The sequence below is a fragment of the Epinephelus lanceolatus genome, chromosome 6, assembly GCF_041903045.1.
Source record: "Epinephelus lanceolatus isolate andai-2023 chromosome 6, ASM4190304v1, whole genome shotgun sequence".
Taxonomy (NCBI): domain Eukaryota; kingdom Metazoa; phylum Chordata; class Actinopteri; order Perciformes; family Serranidae; genus Epinephelus; species Epinephelus lanceolatus.
In genome coordinates this window covers 2,847,848-2,867,533 of record NC_135739.1, presented here as the reverse complement: position 1 = coordinate 2,867,533, position 19,686 = coordinate 2,847,848, and the positions used below count along the sequence as shown (strand labels likewise).

Here is a 19,686-nt window from a genome sequence, read left to right as displayed (position 1 = left end):
TGCTTAGGATCCTTCCTTTCCCCACGCCTTGTCCTTCCTCCGGAGCCAGATCCAAAAGGTCCCTTGCTCTGCCTCCTCCGCCAGATCTTGGAGGGCCCACTTCTTGCGGGACCTGAAACTCTGAGCGTTTTCAGGAGCCGCTGTGTGGATGTTCCAGTGAAGCCCCTGCACCTGTCTTCCACTGGGAAAGTGAATGCTCTCCACCCAGCTTACGAGCATGTGGCTGACAGTTCCGCGTACCTCTCCTCCTTTCTCTCATATGCAGCCTCCATCTCTTCTTCCCATGGGAGGGTCAGCTCTTTCATAATAACTGTTCTGGCGGGAGCTGACCAGAGCATGGTGTCTGGACATAGAGATGACATGGTGATCTCTGCAGGGAATTTCAGCTGGCGGCCGAAGTCGGACGCTAACTGCCACTTGCCACTTGATAGGAGGGACCGCTTGTTCTTGGTGCAGTGCTGCATTTCTCTCCCTTGAGAGAAGTATGATATTGTATAAATAATATAATATTTTATTATATTATTATATTATATAATGACATAAAGTAGTTGTAAAATAAATAACTTTGGACATTTGTTTTATATGATATGAAAGAAGTACGGTAAATCAGTAACATTCTCAGCTGAAATGACTCAGCACATAATTCAAGGTGTGCTACGAGGTTTATTTACTTCTGCAGGTTAAGAATGCAGTCAGACAGGGACAGATGGGACAGACAGGGACAGACGGGGGCAGACAGGGACATCATGTGCTAACGTTGAGTGACAGACCTGTCAGTCTATGTGTCATTCTCTTCTGCAAATTCTGATTTAATACTTTGCCACTCTAGACACTCCTTTGGGTTTATTATTTCTTATGTCATGCTAAGCATGTGAAAACCATAGACTGTATATACATTGTCCACAAAAATAAAATGTTAGTTTAATATCTGTTTAAATGAAGCAGTATTTTACTTTTAAAAACAACCATCAATTGTGGCACTGGTTGGATGAAAAATGACACAGTGAGATGTTGCAAAATTCAGTGAGCCTTGGCGTAAACCTTGAAGGGGTGCGGTACACGTGTTATTCCAGTAACTCCCTCTGTGCTCAGCTCTACTCCATCAGGAACGGAAAAAGTGAACTTCTGTAGTAAAGCAACCAGAAACAGGAACAGCTCCATCTTGGCGAGGCCTTCTCCGAGACACGAACGTCTCCCTGATGTGTCCACAAACACATGCACACAAGGTGTGACTATGTAAAACGTGTATTTTAGTTTAGGTTATGCTTCAGATTGAGGTGAATGTGGTTTACCTGCAGAGAAAACCAGAAAGGCTTCTCTCTTTACAAACTTTCCCTCAGCATCCAGGAAGTGTCCGGGGTTGAAGGTGTCTGGAGTCTCCCATTCAGTCTTGTCGAACAGCACAGTGCTCAGGTTGGACATCAAGGTCGTACCCTTAAAAAGATACATAGGTTAACACCATGCAATGACGCATCAACACATTTTCCCTCCTCAGAAGACCTTGTAAGACTTAAGTTGACTGTGTACTGAATGCACCTTGGGTATGACGTAACCATCCAGTGTCGTATCCACGGCGGCCATTTTGGGTGCATTAAGAGGAACAATGTCTCCCATCCTCTGGATCTCATGGATGACAGCGTCAGCGTAGGGCAGGTTGGGTCTGTCTGCCATACTGGGCTGTCGGGTCTGTCCGATCACTCTGTCTATCTCTGCCTGGACTTTGTCTAGGAAACAAGTCAGTTGTAAGAATTAAGCTTTTTAGAAACAGGGTGAGAAAAACGGCAATTTTTGAATTTGTATCAGCGTCAGTTGTATTTTGTGTTTAGTGCTAATCAGCAACCAGTATGCTAACATGCTCAACTAAAATGGTGACTATCAGCATGTTGGCATTGTCGTTGTGGGAAATGTTAGCGCGTGGATGTTAGCATTTAGTTCTAAGAAGACTTGCACCGATTACAATTTTTTGGGCTGATACCGATTTCCGATTTGCAGAGTGTTTGGATGGCCGATTCCGATTTCATTTTTGTCAAACCACTTTACAGCACACAAGATATTGCAATATTTTCTATCTTTCCTTTATTAGAACATTTTAACCAAGATACAACCAGCTTCAATAATCATCTCAAATAAACAAACAAACAGTGACACAGGTTAAGAAATATTTTCCTTCCGATTCCTTGCACATGTGCGTGTCGGTGCATTGCTGATGTTACAGGATGTCAACCATGCGGCGCGGCGGAAATTTGACCGCCGTTTTAAATCTGCATATTTTAGACTGACCGGCTGGTCGCAGGTCACGGCTGTTCACGTGAAAACCGGCCTGATTCCAAGCACTGCCCATTGATCGATGCAAGTCTAGTTGTAAGCATTGCAGTGCCCAAGTACTGCCTCACAGAGCCATTAGCATGGCTGTAAAATGTTTAAAGCCCCTACAAGGAACTTTCATTTTGAGTTGATTTGGCGACCCTGTGGACAAAAGCAGTAGTGTTTTGCCGGAATGAAGCCTACATTTCACACGAGCTCTAGTGCGTATTGTCGTAAAGACACTTACCTGGCTCGCACATGTGTTTGTTTTGGGGATGAATGAAACAACAAGATGGGAAAACTTTGCCCCCGCTCCTATCGGGGATCCCAGCTCACCACTGCCGCGCCCCAGCTCCACCTCTCTGGTGTAAGCGCCACCGCCACTGGGGTAAACGCAGTGGTCGGCTAGTAAGGCTGAAGGCCTGTTTGGCGAGCACTTCCACGGCTTCTTGCACTGAGTATGGAGCGGTGCCTCGCCTCTTTATTTCTCGGCACTCGCTGGACCCTGTCGACGCCTGGCTGGTACCTGTCGTTGGTCCGGATGAGGTGTTCCAGCCCCGCGGCCCCTGCTCTCCTCGTCCCTGCTGGCGCGGGGTGAATCTGCGCAACCTGCGGCCTCTGTGTGTGGCTCCCCGGACAGCTAACGCCGTGGACCCGCCGGCTCTTGCCAGGATTGGACTGGTAAATGCTAGATCGCTAGCGAACAAAACGTTTATCCTGAAGGATTTCCTGACTTCCCGAGGATTGGATTTTCTCTGTGTGACTGAGACGTGGCTGACTGTTGGTGAGTCCAGCGCTTTCACAGAACTTTTACCCGATGGTTGCTGCTATTTTAACTCCCCGCGGACGTCGGGTCGAGGAGGAGGAATAGCGACTATTTATAAGAGTCACCAAATGTAAGCAGTTAGGTAAGATGAAGTGTGCTGTCTGAGTGCCGTAAATCGCTTCGTCCTGGAAGCGACCTGGGACGGACCCGGACACAGTTTCCTAAAGGTATGGAAATACACTATATAGAAATAGCTTATCTTCACACAGATGGTCTCATTTGCTGTTGTAGGTCACGCACAGACATCAGCAGAAACCAGAGACTTTTGCATATCCAGTTAAAAGTTGTAGCGGCTTTAAGTCTTGTTTCCTTGCTGTTTTGCATTTAGCTCAGTTTGGGGCTGAGCATGTCACCTACCCTGGATCTCAGGGTTTTTGATGAGGTAAATCAAAGCCCACAGCAAAGTGGTGGAAGTTGTCTCAGTTCCAGCCATGAACAGATCCAGAGAGCACACAGCTAGATTGGCCTCAGTAAAGCCCAGGTCCATCTCTTTGTGCTATTCAGAAATACACAGAAGATACAGTAGTGAGCGGTAAATAAATAGACAGGAAGGGCAACACAGTGATGTACAGTTTAGTTGTTCACGTACATTTTCCATTTCAATGAGGAAAGCATCAATGTAGTCCCGGGGATTGCTGTGGTCCAGGTCCTTCTTGTGGCTCTTTATCTCCTGGCTGATGAAGTCGAGGATGGCATTGTAGCTGCTGAACAGTGTGTTATGAGGACCTGGCATGTGCTTCATCACTCCAGGAAATGCCTCATAGAGCTTCTCACAATAAATGAGCAAATCACAGAAATTGTCTTTCAGATCATCACCTTTCATCTTTTGTGATAAAACTTGAGCACAGACATTGGTCTTGCAGTCGCTTACAAAGGAGAATGCTGCCTCTCTGACAATGATAGATATTACTGGCTTACCATAGTCCATACAGAGCCTTGCAGCCTAAAAACTTCAGACATATACTTCAGCATGGTCTGGAAGTTGTGGTCACTGTAGTCAAACCGTTTCCCCATCACAAGCTGACAAATGATGTTGGACACAGCATTGTTGAAGAGGCCTGCGGGGTTGAAAGGTTCACCTGGAGGAGAGGAGTCCGCTGTTTAGACAATGTTATACTGCTAAACAGCTGCTGACAATGAGCTTATTATGTGAACCACCTCTCTCCTTCTCTATCTCCTCCTGCAAGTGTCGGGTCTCCTCACAGATACTCTGCTCCATGGTACCTTTGCCCAGGCCGAAGGTACGTAATGTAGACAAGGCAAAGCGTCTCTGTCTTTTCCATGTTTCACCATTGCTCATGAACAGACCACCTAGACACAAGCATGCAGAGGAAGTAGGGTTAATGGCTCAAGAAAATGAATTCCTGCATAGCATGACCCAAGAGAACAAGAGAGGTTAGTACACCTGAGTCTCCTGAGTACACCCTGTCAGCCGTTGCACTGTGTGGTCGATCCACAAAGTTGTCGGCTTGTGTCACTAAGGCTTCCTTCACCATCTTGTACCCAGACACAAACACCATCTTTTCACTGCCGAGGCGAACGCTGAACACATTGCCATAGACATCAGCCAGCTGTGGAGAATACATCAAGGAACAAAAACTGATGAACAAGAGAACTCTACTGCATCATAACGACTCATTGACCTCTATCCAGTATCATTGATGCAAAGTAAAAACATCGATCTACATTGTCATCTTTAGGATATACTTTTATTTTAAAAGTCTTTGTCACCATCAAACAGTGGCAGGCAGATAGCAAGCAGCCAAGAGAATAGACGATAAGGACAATTTTAGTTACTCGGGAATAAATCAGCAGTGTAGGAATATTTTCGACGGGCTCAACGGACGGAGCACATGTCGTATGTAAACAATGCCGTGATGAGATAAAACACGACACACCTTACCTGCCTGGACGGATACCTCACTCTGCTAACCTCTGGCAGCAACATTAGCAATTCTGATTTAACAATGTTGGGCTGAAAAAACGTGCATGCAGTCCGCTAGCTGCTATGCTACTTTATGCAGTGTAAACGGGCTTAAGCTAATGATGAGTGACTAGCAAGAAACAAAAGACATGTCAGTGATATACCTTTGTTAAATGATCTTGTTATTTACTCATGTTTTATGGTTGTTGGGAGAAGTCCGCCTTTGGGCTTTTTAAGCCAGATAGACCTGAAGTTTTATGAAAAAGACCACGGTTTGGGTTAAAATGAATGAATGAATGAATGAAGATTTCTTCCAAAAAGGACAAGTGCAGTTGACAAGTTAAAAGTAATATGAACCCTCTGTCAAACAGAATTAAGTTTTCACCTAAGCACTTTGAGTTTGAGCTGCTACCTGTGAGCTAAGCACACAGGTGCAGCTAATCAGACTGATGTCTGCTGGCAACTTCGCCAAAGACAGCAAAGCTCTGCTTTGAAATGTGGGAATCGCCACAGACCTGTGGATTAAACTAAATCAAAGAGGTTAACTACAGTGTTTGCTAAATGGGTGGAAACAGACAGCAGACCCGCATTTTAAGTCCTGTGTGTGATTTAGAGACAAAGAGAGGAAGTCTGCTAAATGCCATAGGCTTGTGCAGATAACGTTAGCATGTTGTATTTGTGTGGGAAAAACGTGTCTAGCATAAGACAATGAATTTGTCAGTGAACCATGTGAGTTGTAATTGAGCTGAATTTTGGAGCATTACCTTTGTTAAATGTTGCTGTTGTCCCTGGCTTCGTATGGGTATAGGAAAATTCTGCTAGCTGCTAGGCTAATTTATACAATGCCATAGGCTTGTGCTAATAACGTTAGCATGTTGTATTTGTGGGGAAAATGTGTCCAGATCAAGACAAGTGCTTTGTCTGTGAATGCTGCGAGTTATAGTGAAGCAGATATGTGTACTTACCTTTGAAACTGTCGCTATTAAGACACATTTTATGTGTGTTTTTTTTATCAGTTTAACTTTACCGCACAGAAACCTCACAGGCTACCAGTGTTTTGGTTGTGTAACTGCAGAAAAAGCAACTAAACTCCTGAAAAGTGCGAATGCTATTGCATGAACCAGGCATCATTGGATGTCAGTGATATAAACAAAATTACAAAGGAGGAATTGCACTTCTTCAATTGGAACGGTGCAATTGTTTTTTTTTTTAAGCATCGTCTTCCTCTAAGTCATGGTTTCAAGATCATAAAGTAGATTTCTTTGCATTGGTTTGAAGAATTGCATTACCTTGTTAATATGGACTTCAAAACTGTTTTGAAATGCAAAATAATGGAATCTTAAACATGCACTAAAAATGTAATTAATCATGATAAACTATTAAGATTCAGCAATTAATTGCAATTAAACTTTTTTTTTTGAAAGCCCTAAAAAAATATCATTTAAACAGAAATGTTACTTTCCTGAAGAGCAGGAACAATTGAAAGTCACATTCTCCACGTGAACTCATAGAAATAATTGATGGCATTAATTTTTTAAGTTAATTTGCAAAGTTATTTGTTGTTATGTCTACATACTCCAAAATACTGATAGCATTCACACAATAGAGTTTGTGAAAGATCTTGAACTAATCGTAAATTCAAATTAAAAAAATGATTCAGTTAAATTTATCAGAATGTCTCAATAAACTTGACACTTAAAAATCAAAGCATGCGGGGCGTCGGTGGCTTGGTGGTAGAGCAGGCGCCCCATGTACAAGGCTGTTGCCGCAGCGGCCCAGGTGCGACTCCAGCCTGTGGCCCTTTGCTGCATGTCACTCCCTCTCTGTCGCCCCTTCACACTCATCTGTCCTATCGATTAAAGGCTTAAAAATTCCCGAAAAATCAAAGCATGCATGTGTTGAACTTTACCTTGGTAAAATAAATGTTTGGCTGTTTACTGTCCACACTGAAGAAATTCCCTACAAATGGAAGAGCCATTGGTCCTGGAGGATAATTTGGAGGATTCCTGTTTTTGAGGAAGTCTGCTATTAGGATAAAGATAAACATAAACAAGAATAGCCCCTTGAGGTCAAAACCCAGCAAAAAATCAAAAAACCACATTGTTAAAGATAGTTAAACCGGCAGCAGCAGGAAGGTCGGAGATTTTCAAGACCTCACACTACACAGAACCCACATTACTGACAGATTACAGACAAGTACAAACAAAACAGTAATTCAGATGGTACAAAGGTCAATATAACTGCACTTACATAACCACATACAGACACACCTACTTTTTCCAACAGTACAAGATTTCTGTCATAGTATACTACAATTCCTGATATCTGGTTGGAAAGTGATGCAGCAAGGAGGTCGTCCAGTTTATTTTCAACGCCTGTGCAATGGCCAGCAGGATGCTAGTTCAGCTGGTGCCTTTTTTCTACGCCATCTTTTCCTCAATGTTCCTGATATTTACATTTGAAAACAGCTAGCTAGCTAGCTAGCTGTTTTCAAATGTAAAGTCGGCAAAGGGAGAGTTTACAGACTGGTGTGCTGATTTCCTCATCCCGATGAGTAACTCACAGCCACACGCAGCCACTGTCCAAAGCCAACCACAAAAAGCACCACTAAGACTTGCAAAACTGACACGAGCTGACAGAGAGACAACTGGAAACATCCGTGCCAGTGTCATATAACTACAGTGTACATGTCTTAACATGTATACTACTCGCTTCATCTCACAGCAAGAAAAGCCATTTAAACTAATAAGTGATCAGGGCACAAACTGTAGAGGTGGAAACACAGAGCTACTGGAGGCTTTCTCTTCCCAGGAACTATCTCTGCAAAAAAAAAAGAAAAGTTAAATGGAGAGAAGAGACCTTTTTATTTCAATCCGCTCCACATGCTCCACTTTGGCAGTGCTTGGGAGTGAGATATTTGATCTGTGAAAGCTAGAAGTGGTGGGGATTCCTAATTCTTTGCTTCTTGGCTTTGTAAATATGGGTCCCATCACTCGAAATCTGCTGCTCATGGAGCATCAGGATGCCTCTTAACCAATACAGCTTGATTGTAAATTGGGTTTCCCTGATCATGAAATTCCTGGAAAAGTTCTGAAATTAGAAAAACTGTTTTCCAGGCCTGGAAATCTTTTAAAATTAACAGAATGTTTTGGAAAGTATTTGAATATATATTGTTTGACTATTGTTTAAATAATATTCATGAAAATCTCAAACCATGTCTAATGTTACGCAAAATATTTTTCTTGTTTTACTAATTGAAATCTAGTGCTGCGCTGCCTGACTGTTAAACCATCCTCAATATTTTGTAGTACACATTGGCGTATGCAGTTAGTTGGAAGCAGGAATGTGTAACAGGCAAGAAAGTTAGCGAACACTAGCAGTTTTCCGCAAATGCCTGGGAAGTGCTTGATTCATAATGTGTGGCTTTCAAGAAACAAATACAACACATGGCCTGAGAGAGGCTGAACCTACCCACACTGGATGTAGGCTCTGCCCAAAAACGTTTGACTTTGGCAACATGGGGGAAACAGCTCTGGTCAGCCTTAGTCTGCGCGACTATAAACAAACAGTTTCATTGGCCCAGCTGTGTAGTTCCGCCGGCGAATTCCACGGGGGGGTCAAAGTCTGGGAAACTTTTTTCACCGCACGAAAGTTCCGCCCTGGTGTGCAAACTTCCATAAGAACCCATGAAATCAACTTTTATAGTTTTTCCGTGAGAATAATTCGTGCGGATATTCGCCCTCAATGAGAATGGACTTTTAGACTTTCCATGTAGGCGCATGGAAGGGCAGGGAGGTGTGCTCTCCCCGCCTTAGGCTTTCCACGTAGGCATGTGGATTTCTGCGTAGGCCCAGGGAAAGGCAGAGAGGCTCCAGAACAGAGCCATACTGCCAAATATAATACAGTTTTATATATTATAGTTGTATAATTATATTATATATTATAGTTTTGAAAATTCATTGGTAAAAATGTGTGGGAACCCTGTAAACCTAAAGAATGTATGTTCATGAAATCTGTGTACATTTTGCTATTAATAAGAAAGAAGAGAAGTGAGAGGAAGAGAAGTGTCCTATAAACAATGCCATTAATACAAGAATGTTTTATGTAAAACTTTATTACACAAAGCTAAATGCTCTGGCAGAGAGAATAAAAAGTACATGAGGCAATCATACAACAGTAAAGAGCTGTGATTTATAAGGAACTACGGTGTTTTCCAAACTGTCTGTAAAATAGGTGAAACCGGTTGAGGAATAGTTAGATTGCACTCGCCCTTGGGTGCCGGTCAGAACACAATGATTCATCATTGATCCAGCACAGCAGTAGAGTAGACCTTAATTATATTCAAATGTAGGTTAGTGGTCTGAAGACATAGGAAATAAAACGTACATACACCAGGTCAGCAGTAACTACAAACAAATTAACTAGAGTAGGCTTTGCTGATAATGAATACAAGGTAATCTCAGTTATACTACTACAGTTACTAGCAGGGGAAATCTAAAGCTATAATAATCAAACTAATAGTTCAATGCAAATGTTAACTATCAATAGCAAAAGCACACTTACACTCATATCAATACCAAACTATCAACATCAAAGACCTGCTGACCGTGTGGCTGGGTCATGGGCAGTAACATGTGCCTGCAGGTAACAACTACATGGTGATGTTAATGAACAGAAGCAGGGTAACAATACATGCATGTACATGTAGTGAGGTATATTGACCTAGCTTATCAATACTTCTTTACCAGTTACATTGTTAATAAAATAGAGATACCGTTAACCAAAGTTTAAACATGCTAACTTAGTCTGTTAACTCCCTCGGGAGTTCAGATCAGTTAACCCAGAATAAAATCTATCGTCAGGAACATGTCCATTAACACATAGGGAAAGGCGAAGAAACATAACAGTTAACCAAAGGAAACCAAAGAAAAGTCCATTTTAAATGGAGAATATTGCAGCAGTGACTCAGTGTGGGCACTCGTTTCCATCAGATGCTTGCTCGGGTGCACGCATGCATACCACCAATAGAAAAGTCTACCTAACTATTCACAGATGTCATTTCACTGCCTAAAGCTTTTTGCTTGATCTAATTTGTTGCACAGCGGCTAGATGTAAAATGATAATTCAGCGAGCCTTGGCGTAAACCTTGAAGGGCTGCGGTACATGTGTTGTTCCTACAACTCCCTCTGTGCTCAGCTCTACTCCATCAGGAACGGAGAAAGAGAACCTCTGTAGTAACCCGACCAAAAACAGGAACAGCTCCATCTTGGCGAGGGTTTCTCCAAGACACACACGTTTCCCTGAAGAGTCCACAAACACATGCACACATGAAGGTGTAAGAGAGGAAAATGTATATTCTGTTTAAGGATATGCTTAAGATTGAGGTGGATGTGATTTACCTGCAGAGAAAGCCAGAAGGGCTTCCCTCTTCACAAACTTTCCCTCAGCATCCAGGAAGTGTCCGGGGTTGAAGGTGTCTGGAGTCTCCCATTTAGTCTTGTCAAACAGCACAGAGGTCAGGTTGGACATCAAAGCCGTACCCTAAAGGTACAGATCCATAGGTTAAAACCAAGCAATGGTACAACAATTGCGCTCATGTGACTGTCTGCGAAATGCACCTTGGGTATGAAGTAACCACCCAGCGTTGTGTCCTTGGTGGTCATTCTGGCTAAATTGAGAGGAACGATGTTTCCCATCCTCTGGATCTCATGGATGACAGCGTCAGTGTAGGGCAGGTTGGGTCTGTCTGCCATACTGGGTGGACGGTTCTGTCCGATCACTCTGTCTATCTCCGCCTGGACTTTGTCTAGAAATACAAGGACATTTAAGGAAATTAAACTTGTAGCAAGGGGGTGAGAATAATGTCACGTTATTTTTTTGAGATTCCCCTCAGTCTCAGCTGTGCTTTGTGGTTAGTGCTAATAAGCAAGAACTTAATCATGTTGGCATTGTCATTGTGAGAAATGTTACCATGCTGGCATTAGCATTTAATTCTAAGCGTTGCTATATCCAAGTACTGCCTCATTCCGAGTTTGTGTAGACCAGAGACTTTGAGAGGGCGTTGTATATGTCAGTCATTTTTTAATTCGTCCAATCAGAGGCTTACAATCGTCTCTCGGTTAAAAACTAATTTCACAAATATGCCACCTAATGCAGTTGTCAATCAGTTTTGATTCATTGAATCACTTCACAGTGTTATAAGGGGGGAGTATGGTATGGAGGCAGAGTGCACATAAGTACTACCCCCAGCATAGGGGAAGACAATTCATTGCTCTCCATTGACTTCGTGTTGCATAGAGGTGCCTCCTTGTTCTTTACCTCAACAACAACACAAAAATGCCTAAAAGTGGTGTTCATGCTGGATGCACTCCTAACATGTCAGAGAATCCATTACTAAGTTTATACAAGCTGCTGAACCAAAAAAACTGAACTTTTAAGCATTACAACGTGAAACATGAGCACACTCAGTATGCCCACTTGTAGAAAGCATTTCGAGAATTTGACCAAACTGTAGAGCTATTTGATATCTGGTTTTGATCTTTGATAGGTTAAATGATGATATTACCTGCTGATTCAAGCATATCATTGTAAATATTTAATACTGTCCATTCAGTGGGATCATTTCTCCAAGATAAGCAAGGTAAGGAGAAGGGACACTGAGACAGACCGACAATGTTGTGCTTGTTAATGTAACTTCCTCTCCAGTAGACAAAATAATCCTTTGAAATGCTGAAACATAGGCTGTGTCCAAAGTCATTCACTTATTCACTACCCCCAACTCACTATGTAGGGAGTTCTACGTAGAGCACTATAAAGTGGGCTCATCCGCAACGTGAAAAAACACTTTCAGACGCTACTCAGGTCATTTTCTCGGCGCTGTTAATTACATAAATTGCTGTCGCACAATTAAAGCATGCTGTATCAATGTCAGCTAGTGAACCATCTAGCAAATACCAACATGCATATTTGTGATGAAACACAAAATTATACTGAGCATATTTTCCCAAATTAATAAATAACTAGTCCATACCCATTGGTAGCTTTGTCCCCTTCTACCTATGCCAGTCCTCAATGCCTATGTGCAGTTTCACATAGATTGACCACGTCAGTGAGTAGAAAAACGTGGGACAGACAGAATGACTGACTGACAGAATGACACACTGACAGTTTCTGTGATTATGTACAGCATACCATACCATGACTTAGTCATACCAAACATTAGAAAACAACACCAACATTGGTCCACAGGGGGAGCCACAGCGATCGGTCACATTTTAGCCATTTTGAAGCATTTTTCTGTTGTTATAGCGCCACCCAGTTGCCAATTAGAGTTAAATTTCTCTAGTCACCTTGAGGCATCCTGTTCTACATATCTACCAAGTTTAGTAAAAATCCATATGGCGGTTAGGCCTAGATAAGAAATGAGCTCTCTAGCGCCCCCATTTTGTTTGATGGGGTCAATAATGGAGGGGTCCCCTCAGATTATGTGTGGTCATATGCCTACAAAGTTGCGTGGTGATGGGTGAAACCCTTGAGATGTTATACACCTTTATGTGATGAGCCACGCCCTCCGCAATATTCATTGCCTTATAGAAGCTCAGTTTTAGTAAGTTTTCCAACTTTTGCCAAGAGGGAACTTTAGATATTGGTCCCTAGATTATGTTCACCCAGTTTCATGCAGATCGCTCAAACTTCCTAGGAAAAGATCCATTTGAAGTGTTTTTCAAAAAATTCAAAATGGTGGAAAATCTATATATAAGTGGAAGTTATGGGTTCTTGAGGCAAATGTGTTCCTCATGAGGAGAGGCATCTCTGTGCAAAGTTTCATGTCTCTACAACATACGGGGCATGAGATATGCCCATTCAAAGTTTGACATTTCAACGGTTTGCTATAGCGCCCCCCTTTGGCCAATTGATGTAATATTGCTTCATTGGCATCCTCCCATGACCCTCTACCACAGTGCCAAATTTCACATGGATTGACCAAGTCAGTGAGGAGAAAAACATGGAACACACACACACACACACAGTTTTCGTCATTATATAATAAGACAAGTATTCTTGTTGGCCTGCTGCATTATCATAACCTTTTTGGTTGAATTGAATGAAGTAGTAATGTTAGTGTCCGCAAAGCAATGGAAACCTACCTACCTACCTCCTTATAACACTGCAAAGTGATTCACTGATCAAAAAACTGATTGATAACTGGTTCAGACAGGGTATTGGTGACATTAGTTTTTGACTAACAGAGGACTGTAAGCCTCTGAATGGCCAATAAAGAAATGACTGACAGATACCATGTCCTCTGAAAGTATCCGGTCTGCAGAGATTCCCTACTCCCCTACAGAGCTTGAGGTCCGAGCATGTCACCTACCCTGGATCTCAGGGTTTTTGATGAGGTAAATCAAAGCCCACTGCAAAGTGGTGGAAGTTGTCTCAGTTCCAGCCAGGAACAGATCCAGTGAACACAGAGCCAGATTGGTCTCAGTGAAGCCCTGGTCAGATTCTCTGTGCTATGAAATACACAGAACATAATAGTGAGGGTCCAGTAAGTAGACAGGAAGGACAGCACGGTGTTGTGGAGTTCAGTCGTTTTACATACCTTCTCCATTTCAATGATGAAAGCATCAATGTAGTCCCGGGGCTCGCTGTAGTCCAGGTTCTCCTTGTGGCTCTTTACCTCCTCATTGATGAAGTTGAGGATGGCGTGGTAGTGGCTGAACAGTGTGTTGTGAGGACCTGGCATGTGCTTCATTATTCCAGGGAATGAGTCATACAGCTACTCAGAAGAAAACAGTAAATGAGAGATTATTCAGATAATCCTTCACATTTTGTAGTAAAACGTAACAGACATAGACCTTTCAGTCAGTTACGGAGAAATAACTTTGACAACCAGTCGACTCGCTGTCTCTCTGACAATGATTAAACCAAGTGTGTGCCACTGAGGGTGCAGTGGTTATCACTTTCACCTCACAGCAAGAGTGTCGGGGTTCGAACTCTGCTTGGGGCCCTTCTGTGTGGAGTCGCTGGTTCTCCCCATGTTAGTGTGGGTTCTGAACTCTTCTTCCACAGTCCAAAGACATGCAGCTTTGACTGATTGTGTGTGAATGCTTGTTTGTCTCTACTGTATGTGTGTCAGCCCTGTGATTGTCTGGCAACCTGTGAAGGCCACACCCCACCTCTCACCCAGTGACAGCTGTTACAGGCTCCAGCCTGCAACCCTGTAAAGGATCAACAGTTGCAGATCATGGATGTGTAAATGGTATTGACTTACCGCACCCCATACAGAGCCCTCCAGCTGAATAGCTTCAGACAGATACTTCAGCATGATCTGGAAGTTGTGGTCACTGTAGTCAAAGCGCTTCGCCATCACCAGCTGGCAAATGATGTTGGACACCGCATTGTTGAAGAGGCCTGCTGGGCTGAAGAGTTCACCTGGAGGAGAGGAGTCCGTCATTTAGACAATGCTATACTGCTGAAGAGCTGCTGATTATAAGCTGCCGACTATTATGTGAACCACCTCTCTCCTTCTCAATCTCCTCCTGCAGGTGACGGATCTCCTCACAGATACTCAGCTCCATGGTGCTTTTGCCCAGGCCGAAGTTACGTAATGTAGACAAGGCAAAGCGTCGCTGTCTTTTCCATGGTTCACCATTGCTCCCGACCAGACCACCTAGACACAAGCATGCAGAGGATATAGGGTTTATGGCAAGAGGGTTGTTGCTAAAAAGGACGTATGGTAGGTCCTATCTGAAGGTCATACATCATCCTCCATGCTTGTGGAGGTGCACTATCATAAACATTGTTGAAGGCTAGCTAGTCAACTTATCTTGTATGTAACCATCGTTATAGCAGTATAGCCTTGGTAATATATCTCTGTGTAATGGTGTCTGCTTATCCCTCTGTTGTTGAGTTTAGCCACGTTTCCACCGAGCAGTTCAGTTCAGTTCAGTTCAGTTCATTCCGGTACACTTTTTTCCCGTTTCCACTGTGAAAAGTTGTGGATGGTACCAATAAAACTGTTCCTGACTGTCCCCATGTTTGGTCCCCCCTCTGTTGGGGTACCTAGCACACAGATCTGGTACTAAAAGGTGGAGCTGTGAACACTGCAGTCTGATTGGTCAGTAGAGGACGGTCACTCTGCTCAGGGCTGAGTTGTGTCTGGTTTTGAGGCTCATGTAACCACTGTTCATACTGTGGAGAGTTTTATTAGTAAACTGTAACTATAAAATGAAAGGATGTTTTGCTGCCTCTCACAGCAGCTGGAGTCTGAGAAAAATAATTCACTGGGCCGACTGCCGACAACTTTTAAGGTGGAACGTTAACTCGTAACAGTGCATGAGGCACACGCCTTAAATTTCACTGTGACAACTTTGACCATCACTTATTTTTTTATGACACACACTTTTAGTAATGAGTGGATCTTCAAGTATTTAAGAAGATATATTAATTTCGACCAGATTATGTGAACTGCATATATCCCAGTCCTCACTCGGAGAAAACAAACACGTCGTGGTGTATCGTCCCTGTGGGCTACAGCAACACTAAACCCCTGAGCTTGCCTGAGAAGCACAAAGCTGCTATTTTTAAATATCCCATGGAGAGAGACTCTCACTGCAGCCTGTTCTATTTTGTTCTGAAAATACTGGCGTGCAGCCTCGTTCTGTGGACGAAAGACGAGGTGCAGACTGATAAAGGAGGAAATACAGTGAATGCCAGAAGGAGCAGTGAGTGACAACAACCCCGCCCAGATTAAAGAGGACTGTCTGCAGTGGAAACACTAAACAGACCGAGGGTCTAGGTACCGTGTCTGAAGGGTTACTGTTGGTTTCAAAGGTGCCATATTGAAAGAGTTTTGGTGGTAACAGGACTTTTGTCCGTCTGTCTTTTCAGTTAGTAAGCTAACTTAGGTAACCTAACTTGCCTTGCCTAACTGAGGGTCTTCATTTTATTTTTTAGTTTCCCTCACATTAGTTTAGTGTTTGTTTGCTGTTATTATTATTTTTAATATGGCATTTGTAGCCTATGTGCGGTAAACACCTGCAATCAACGCAGTGAATTTCATAAAATCCCGCCAGCAGAAATAACACGCCGACAGTCTCTCTCACTCGCTGTCTTCTTTACAGTCATGCCACGGGATAGATAGGCATGTTACCGAGGTCCACCATCTGAATGAGTTTTGAGATCTGGTGAAAGTTTGCACTAACAGGTCTGGACTCTGGGAAGCGCACAACTTTGAGTCAGAAAGTTCAAAGTCCCGTTAGAATAACAAAATTTAAAGTCAAATTTAAAGAATCAAAGTGGTGCCTGGTGCAGCGTCGGTGCTGAGCTGAGGCGAGGAGCTGATGCTGGTGGAAAGTGCACCTCCAAAACATCCTGTAACTCCATTTCAAACAGCGGACCTGGGCAACATATCTCTTCTTTCTGCGGAGCACTGAGGCAGCAGCCAAAACGCACTTTGCATCTACGACAGCAGACAGCTGCAGCAGGAGGAGACGGTAAAGAAGAGAGCCAGTGAGAAATAGATGATGATGATGATGATGATGATTTCCTTATTTTATGTCATGCACACAAGTATGTGCCCTAATAATAACCCTCATGGGTTGGGCCCATTATGATGACATTGTGGTGAACAATCCAAAGTACATGTGACTCTACTGCTCAGTCCTCAAATACTCTCTGCACACTCTGCCTTATGTCCCCGACTTGGCAAAGACATTCAGTCAGAAAAAGGCTCCCCTTCTAAAACAAAACTCATTTGTTTTCATGATCATCAAATCACCAAAAGAAATCAGTATGAATAGAATATAAAAAAAATGAATATAAAAGGTCATTTTACTGAGAAGTACATTCCTTATGTCTGCGTATACAGGACAGTAAAACAAGAACCTCTCACCTAAATTACACAACAGACAAATTCTGTCCTCCTCTGGGGTGGTGTTAAATCTTCCAGTCTCTGAGGGTAATGCTCCTGAGCTCAGCTGTGCACAAAGGGATCTTTGTCTTTTGTTTAGATTATACTTCACGTAAGGATCCTCACTGCAGCTATTATTTTTAATATCACAGATGAACCTGTTCTGAGATATTAAAGACAGGTTGTTCAGATACAATAAGGATTTGAACTCATTAGCCCAGGGATGACAATGGGAGATGTCCCAATTAAATATCTTTGCAGATAAACTTAGTTTTTTCAAATTGGTGCTTTGACAGACACTAAATTCATCAAATCAAATGCCATGTTGCTGTTTTTCAAAACACTGTTGCTGCAATCTTGTTGCTATGGTAATGGATTAAGTCTGACGGTTAAACACACCCCAGTCTCAGTTTAAGAAAGAATGTTAATCCCAAAATACGAAGTAAAACTGGCTGGATGGGGGCTTTAAGAGAAGGAGAGAGATTTGTGCACCTGAGTTTCCGGAGTAAAACCTGTCAGCCATTGCACTGTATGGTCGATCCACAAAATTGTCGGCTTGTGTCACCAAGGCTTCCTTCACCATCTTGTACCCAGACACAAACACCATCTTGTCACTACCGAAGCGGAAGCTGAACACATTTCCATAGACATCAGCCAGCTGTGGACATCAAACATCAAGGAACAAACTGATGAACTAAAACATTTATACACAGTTTACAGTTTATTGAGAATGTCTCAATATTTTTTTTTTATTGAGAATGTCTCAATAAACTTGACACCTAAAGATCAAAACATGCATGTATTGAACTTTACCTTGGTAAAATAAATGTGTGGCCGTTTACTGTCCACGCTGAAGAAATTCCCTACAAAGGGAAGAGCCATCGGTCCTGGAGGAAAATTTGGAGGATTCCTGTTTTTGAGGAAGTCTGCTATTAGGATAAAAATAAAAATAATCAGGAAGAGCACCTTGAGGTCAACACCCAACAAAAAATTAAAAAGCGACATTGTTGAAGAGAGTTAAACCAGCAGCCACAGAAATGCCCGACTGTCTCCTTCCTCGTTTAACACTGGTTACATGCAGCTTGCATACATTCGATTTAACCCTTTGTGGTCACACAGCCAGCGACTCCACACCGGCATGAAGGAACAAACAACTTCAGTAATCATTAATGCAGGGTCTGCGCAAAGGTGTGTGTGTGTGACCTGCACTTCTTAAATTACCAGCTACAGACACACCCGTGGGAAACAAGATCTCTGGAGTGCAGAAGATGATACCTTAAGTAATAATAGTGAAATGTTATAATGCCTGAACATGGTAATACGATGGCGATCATGCAGGAGCAAAAACAATGTCAGCTCAGCAATATATGTGTTATGAGGTTCATAGTGTAAACAAAGTCCGTCCAACAATACAAAGTCCAGTGGGAGTAAAGCCGTGTAACTGATCCAGTGTGCAGCTGAATGTAAATGAATGGGAATGGGTCGGACGAACCGTTCCACACAATGAGAAAATGTAGGTCATATGCTATCAGGTGTCCTTTACACTACGGCTCAGAATTTAGCACCATGGTCACTTGACAGAAGAAGCTCCCTGTGGGTTCAAAAGCAGGACTGTTTCTCATAAGTTATTCCAATGCATTCACTTGTGTTTGTCAAAGATTTCCTAAAGATAAGAGATGTTGAGACTTTGCCAGCAGTGAGATTGTATTTTCAGAACTACCCCCATGTGCTTGCCTTTTCAACAAAATCCTGACTTAATTTAATTTAATTTAATTTAACAACATAGAATTGCAACAAATAAGTGATATAGTTTTAGTTTGCCCTCAAATATTCAGTAAAAACTAAAATGATCTCTCATGTCTTTAGTTTGTGAACAACAACAGTAACTCAGTGAGATTCAGATTCTGTTACAATATTAATAGTTCAACAAAAATAAAATCTATCACAAATGACACATTTAAACAGCTCCCAAATTTTAAAAAAATTAACCTGGGATCTCTGACTTACTATATAATGATAAAAACTGTGTGTGTGTTCCATGTTTTTCTCCTCACTGACTTGGTCAATCCATGTGAAATTTGGCACAGTGGTAGAGGGTCATGGGAGGATGCCAATGAAGCAATATTACATCAATTGGCCAAAGGAGGCGCTATAGCAACCCACTGAAATGTCAAACTTTGAATGGGCATATCTCATGCCCCGTATGTGGTAGAGACATGAAACTTTGCACAGAGATGCCTCTCCTCATGAGGAACACATTTGCCTCAAGAACCCATAACTTGCGCTTATATAGATTTTCCGCCATTTTGAATTTTTTGAAAAACACTTCAAATGGATCTCTTCCTAGGAAGTTTGAGCGATCTGCATGAAACTGGGTGAACATAATCTAGGGACCAATATCTAAAGTTCCCTCTTGGCAAAAGTTGGAAAACTTACTAAAACTGAGCTTCTATAAGGCAATGAATATTGCGGAGGGCGTGGCTCATCACATAAAGGTGTATAACATCTCAAGGGTTTCACCCATCACCACGCAACTTTGTAGGCATATGACCACACATAATCTGAGGGGACCCCTCCATTATTGACCCCATCAAACAAAATGGGGGCGCTAGAGAGCTCATTTCTTATCTAGGCCTAACCGCCATATGGATTTTTACTAAACTTGGTAGATATGTAGAACAGGACGCCTCAAGGTGACTGGAGAAATTTAACTCTAAT

At 42.5% G+C, this 19,686-nt stretch overlaps 2 protein-coding genes across 2 annotated transcripts; both read right to left on the bottom strand.

Moving 5' to 3' along the window:
- Nucleotides 1–643: 643 nt before the first annotated feature.
- LOC144463646 (cytochrome P450 2J2-like) lies at nt 644–7,255 on the bottom strand. The gene is made up of 9 exons (XM_078168457.1): nt 6,964–7,255; nt 4,536–4,701; nt 4,289–4,441; nt 4,049–4,209; nt 3,720–3,896; nt 3,488–3,626; nt 1,537–1,724; nt 1,293–1,434; nt 644–1,196 (listed from the first exon to the last, which is right to left on the bottom strand). The coding sequence occupies exons 1-9, from the start codon at nt 7,153–7,155 to the stop codon at nt 1,021–1,023; spliced, it is 1,494 nt and encodes a 497-aa protein (XP_078024583.1). The 5' UTR covers nt 7,156–7,255; the 3' UTR covers nt 644–1,020.
- A 1,897-nt stretch (nt 7,256–9,152) lies between these two features.
- LOC117254162 (cytochrome P450 2J2-like) lies at nt 9,153–18,232 on the bottom strand. The gene is made up of 9 exons (XM_033622208.2): nt 17,782–18,232; nt 17,461–17,626; nt 14,575–14,727; nt 14,329–14,489; nt 13,657–13,833; nt 13,429–13,567; nt 10,673–10,860; nt 10,454–10,595; nt 9,153–10,354 (listed from the first exon to the last, which is right to left on the bottom strand). The coding sequence occupies exons 1-9, from the start codon at nt 17,971–17,973 to the stop codon at nt 10,179–10,181; spliced, it is 1,494 nt and encodes a 497-aa protein (XP_033478099.1). The 5' UTR covers nt 17,974–18,232; the 3' UTR covers nt 9,153–10,178.
- Between the last annotated feature and the right edge of the window lie 1,454 nt (nt 18,233–19,686).

Bases quoted from the DNA above. Each gene is read 5' to 3' on its own strand.
- LOC117254162 (XM_033622208.2), bottom strand. From the start codon at position 17,973: ATGTCGCTTTTTAATTTTTTGTTGGGTGTTGACCTCAAGGTGCTCTTC. The intron at 10,596-10,672 runs GTGCATTTCGCA...CTGTACCTTTAG, and splicing joins GTGGTTACTTCATACCCAAG to GGTACGGCTTTGATGTCCAA. The intron at 10,355-10,453 runs GTAAATCACATC...TGGACTCTTCAG, and splicing joins CCTTCTGGCTTTCTCTGCAG to GGAAACGTGTGTGTCTTGGA.
- LOC144463646 (XM_078168457.1), bottom strand. From the start codon at position 7,155: ATGTGGTTTTTTGATTTTTTGCTGGGTTTTGACCTCAAGGGGCTATTC. The intron at 3,897-4,048 runs GTAAGCCAGTAA...TATTGTGAGAAG, and splicing joins AAGGCTCTGTATGGACTATG to CTCTATGAGGCATTTCCTGG. The intron at 3,627-3,719 runs GTACGTGAACAA...ATTTCTGAATAG, and splicing joins TCCTCATTGAAATGGAAAAT to CACAAAGAGATGGACCTGGG.